The 5,184-nt window shown below is 45.9% G+C and overlaps 1 protein-coding gene across 1 annotated transcript in view; it reads left to right on the top strand.

Annotated features, from left to right (window-relative positions):
- Asrgl1 (asparaginase like 1) overlaps nucleotides 1-4,843 on the top strand; it is a 21,756-nt gene extending 16,913 nt beyond the window's left edge. The window contains exons 5-7 of the mRNA XM_028777500.1: nucleotides 307-425; nucleotides 2,600-2,710; nucleotides 3,665-4,843. Of these exons, the coding sequence (XP_028633333.1) occupies nucleotides 307-425; nucleotides 2,600-2,710; nucleotides 3,665-3,873 (439 nt within the window). The 3' untranslated portion in view covers nucleotides 3,874-4,843. The remainder of the gene's footprint in view (nucleotides 1-306; nucleotides 426-2,599; nucleotides 2,711-3,664) is intronic.
- Nucleotides 4,844-5,184: the final 341 nt, after the last annotated feature.

The raw sequence follows: 5,184 nt of genomic DNA on the forward strand, positions 1-5,184 counted from the left end.
GTCTCACTATGTAGCCTTAGCTAGCTTGGAACTCATTCTGTATACCAAGCCAACCTCAAACTCAGAGATCCACCTGCCTCTGCCTCTCCCTTCCTTAAAGCTCGGATGGATGTACTCTTTAAGGTAAAAATGTAAAGGGCCATGTAGAGATCTGCCTGCTAGTGACACATAGAATAAGATATAAATGTGTTCTTGAGCTCAGAATCTTAACATATAATATGGGACGTAAGTGATTTTAAGTGACAGTATTACTTGGGGGCTATTTCTCATCTTTATTCTCTTCCTTTTTCTGTTTATTTTTGACAGAAACTCAGGAACTGTGGGTGCTGTTGCCTTGGACTGCAGAGGAAACTTGGCTTATGCAACCTCTACTGGGGGGATTGTCAATAAAATGGTTGGCCGAGTGGGAGACTCACCTTGCATAGGTAGGACTAAGAGGTAGTTCATGCCCCTCCCTTGCCCTTCATGTCATCAGATTCACACCCTTTCCTGTGTCATTTCCTCTACCCTCTTGGTGACAACTTCTAGGAGTAGCATTTGGGTTGGAAGAGGTTGTTGGGACCACTGCTCTGAGGTGTTCAGTTTCCCCTGGATTACATTTTGGGGACATCTTGGGAGAGAAAGTGAAAGAGAGGATGCTAAAGTTGTCCCAGACTACTGCAGCCATACCTGTCTTCTCTGTAGCCCCAGTTTCAGGGTCCTCAGGCTCACTTGCAGAGGCTAAATACATAGTGCCTCTTCCCGGACATGGCTCACATTAACAATGTAAAAATAAACAGCTGAAAACTTGGGCTGGAGAGATGACCTGAGGGAAATATTTGCTGTGCGTGTGTATGGACCTGAGTTCAGATCACCAGCACCCATGTAAAAGCTTGTGCAGCAGAGTGCATCTGTAACCCAGCACTGGGAAAGGCAGAAATGAGCAAATCTTCAGAGCTTGCTAGCCAGCTAGTGTAGCTAAACCAGCAAACTCCAGGGTCAATGAAAAACCATCTCTCCAAAAATAACCTAGGGAGAGATAAAGATACTGGAAATCTACCCCTCCTCTCCACATGCACCCTGCACACACACACACACACACACACACACACACACAGGGAGGTGGAGCGGAGAATATTTACAGGTACTACATGTGAGTAACACACTCGTACAGACTGATATGGCCCTCATATAGACATCATGCACGAAGCACGAAGCAGCACGCAGTAGGAGTGCATCTTTTGCTCTGTGGAGATTTGCACTTTCTTGTAGGAATTCCCACAAACCCCTACAGCTGAATGCCGTTTCAAGAAACAGCTAAATTGTTCATCTGCCCAAAGGAGAAGCTTGTACTTTTAGCAGAAACATGACTTTTTATATATGTCGTGCTACTCTTAGTGATAATTTACACTCTCGACAGCTCTTTGTACCTTATACAGCAATAGGCTCAAAGGAAATGCTTGAAGTCTCTTTAAAAATCAGAGATCTGCCTGTTGGGGTGGTGTAGCACTCAGAGGCAGAGACCTGACACCCATGAAACACTCACCTTCTTTCTCCTTAGCAAAAACCCTGCCAAAATATGGCTGCTCAGTAGTACAGCCTGTATCCAGCTGGGATCTGACCAGGCCCCAGAGCCAGGTGGAGTCAGAGCCTAGGAATTAGGTTCAGGTTTTGTGAGTTCTCATGGTAAAGTATTGAAAAGAAAAAAATCTGTGACATGAATTCCCAGAAGCCCCTGTATTGGTTGTTGATATCAAATGTGCTTATCTTAACCTTTCTGATAAGCATTCCCCAAGAGGGTTCACCTGTCCTTCTAGGATGTTCCATAGGTGACACTAGGTACACAGTAACATTTTCTCTGCTGTGCAGTTATCATCCCGAAAAATGGGAGTGCCCACCCCAGGAAACATGGGTCACCCTGGCATTTTATTACTCTAAAGGAACTGCAAAGAAAATGAAGACTTGGCTGCTTCCAAACAGTAGGGCCTTATTGATGCTGGTTCACCACAGAGCAACAGATTGAAGGGAAAAGCCACCTTCTCCTATTGTAAGACTTTGTATTCCTTGCCTAACCTCAATTCTCCCAGACCCAGAACCATGGAGTTACCTGCTTTCAAACAGCCTGGGAAACAATAACACTCAGCAGAAAGCTGCCCTTCTAAGACCTTGCCCGCACCCAGAATTGTTAAATGAGGCAAATGTGATGTGATGCTTCTACACCAACTAGAGCAGCTAGGGTAAAGGTGATGCCTGCCGGGTTGTGGGACTCTCAGACTGGGGGCTCTGTGTGAACAGATCAGGAATGATGGAGAGATGACTGTAGAGTTACTTAGTCTAAGACTACAGGAGAAATATTATCAAAGTCACTTTGGCTCCAGATCCTGTTCTATGGATACATCAGAATACTTCTCTCTTCAACAGATAGAATTGTTTTTAAGTCATCATGTTGTACATAGAGATTTGTTTACAGGTGTGCTTTTGTACACTTGTGCATCATCGGATCATGTATATGGCTCCGACCTGTCTATACCTCTAGGATAATATAATATTGTGTATGAGCCTTGTGTTTAACTTTTTGACTATTGTTGCTCAGTTAGAACCAATAATCTTTTTTGAACAGGAGCTGGAGGTTACGCAGATAATAACCTTGGAGCCGTTTCAACCACAGGACATGGGGAAAGTATCCTGAAGGTGAATCTGGCCAGGCTCGCCCTCTTCCATGTGGAACAAGGTATGTAGACTGTGAAGCAAGTGCATAGCTAGTGAAGGCATGCAGATAGATGGTGTCTGACCACTGCCAGGGTCGTGTGTGGAAACGCACTTGCCACAGACCCTGCCGCAAGGTTGTTCAAATTCTTCTAACACATGGTAGGTTCTGGACCAGAGGAACCTTTAGAATACTGTTCTGGAATACTGTTCTCTGAGCTTAGGAAATGTCTCTGTATGTAAGAGTGCTTGCTGAACAAGCAAGAGTTCAAAGCCCAGGAACATATAGAAAGGTATGGCTGTGCAGATCCCTCTAGCTACCTCAGCACTGTGGAGGTAGAAACAGGAGAATCTCTAGGATTTGCTGGGTGACAGTATTCAGGGAAGGAACGGGAGGACCAGCAAGTTCCAGGTTCAGTGAGTAACCCTATCTCAAGGGATGAAAGTAGAACATGATAGAGTGAGACATATGATGTCCTGGCTTCTATGCGTGTGTATGAGCATACACGTGAGCACATACACAACACCTGTCTGCTGTTCTCTTTCACATCAGAGACGACAAAGCAGGAGAGACCATGGTCAATCCTTGACTGTGGATGTAAGAGGAAAGATGTCTCTGTCCCAGCAAAGAGCTGAAAGCATGCAAATTGTATTGCTTTGCTGGTCAGTGTGACCAGACACCTGTCAGGAAGCCCCTTAAGGAAGTTTGTTTGGCTCACAGTTTAAGGGAGTGTGGTCCTTCATGACGGGGAAGGCACAGTAGTGGGCAGCTTTATGGCAGGAGGAGTGTGCAGGAATTGCTCGCTCATATCTCAGCGAACCAGGAAACAGACAGTACAGGGGGCAGGGCTGGTCCCTACCCTCTTCCTCAGAAACCCTGTTTCTCCTGTGAAACCCACTCATATTTCACAGTGTCCCAAAGCAGTGGCACAGCTTGGGTCCAGGTGTGCTGTTTCTCAGTCTCTCCTTTTCTTTTCAGGAAAGACTGTACAGGAGGCTGCTGAGTTGGCATTGGATTATATGAAGTCAAAACTCAAAGGTCTAGGTGGCCTCATCTTGGTCAACAAAACAGGAGACTGGGTGGCAAAGTGGACCTCTGCCTCCATGCCCTGGGCAGCAGTGAAGAATAGCAAGCTGCAGGCCGGCATTGACCTTTGTGAAACCAAGACAAGGGACCTACCTTGCTAGCCTGAGCGTGAAGCTGAGCTGCCTGGTGTGGAGACCTAACTTAATCAATTAGATGCAGACATGGAAAACTTATGCAGTCTGTCCCTCCTTTTGTTGCCTTGATCAGTAAGTCAATGAATGCTTGGTTGAGGGTCGGGTTCTGAAGTGATGAGAGATGCCTGCCTGTATTAAGACCAGGGAAAATGGAAGCCCTGAGGAGCCTGCTCTCCCAGTCTCCATCATGTAAGGCTATAAAGGAGCTGTTAGATTTTGACCCCATGGAACTGCCTCTGAGCTAAAAGTGCCATTTGAATTGGGAAAATGGCAATTTGCAGAATCTAGACTGGGGGAGTGTGGGAAGAAGGGCTGAAAAAAAAGGTGTAAGAAAGACACAAGTCCAAGTCCAAGTGAAGTTCAAAATGTTACAGAGTTCATTCTTAGTCACAAGAACACTGGGCAAGATGTTCAAGAAGGTGCTCTTTGTCTGTGAGGGAGAAGTGGATCTTTCCAGAAAGCTCAAACTTCTCCAACACATATCTGGGCACTTGCAAAGTCTCCCTTGCTGCCCGAGCTTAGACTATTGGAATTTCTTAATGTCTGGGATTTTTCTTGGCTCCCAAAAGCCAGCCCTACCAGAACCAGCCCCAGTTGTCCTCACTGAGGCTTGATAGGACACATGACATTTCCAGCCTCTCCAACAGCGGGGTGGCAGATGGCTGGAGAGATAACGCTGTGAGTCACTAAGGAGTAGCTGCCAATACTTTGGGACGGTCCCAAGCACAGTGAATCAAATTTTCAGGGTGGTGAGCACGATGCAGAAAGTAGTCTCCTTGGTGGAGAGCACTCTGTGCACCTGTTAGCACCCTGGAAATGGCATGTCTGCTGTGATGCGTCTGCTCAGCTTTTTAGTCTAGCAGGGATTCCCTTCTCTCTGGGAAGAAACTGATTAACTTTAACGTGCCACTAATAAAATTTATTTTTTGAAAGAAAAGAGTGTGGTTAGGTGTCACTTTGACCAAGACCAGAACAGATACAAGCTCCCTTCTTGGTCCCTTAGTGCAGGCAGATATAACAGTTGAGAGGACCTTTTGATGAAACGTAAGTGTGACAGTATATCCTGCCTCTGAGAGTTTATTTAGTAGGGAGTGATTTCAAAGCATTGAAGTTTCTCTGAGTGTGTTAAGGCATTTTCCAGTCTCAGCAAGACTCATGGCTGACTGTCTCCCCAACACTTTGCTCAAGTTCACAGTGTGTCCTGACCCCAGACCCTCTTGTGAGTCTGTGCCTGCTCTGCATTAAAGAGAGAGGCACTTAAGAGTCTGAGAACTGAGC

This window comes from Grammomys surdaster, unplaced genomic scaffold (assembly GCF_004785775.1).
Source record: "Grammomys surdaster isolate TR1022 unplaced genomic scaffold, NIH_TR_1.0 310, whole genome shotgun sequence".
In the NCBI taxonomy this organism is placed as follows: Eukaryota; Metazoa; Chordata; class Mammalia; order Rodentia; family Muridae; genus Grammomys; species Grammomys surdaster.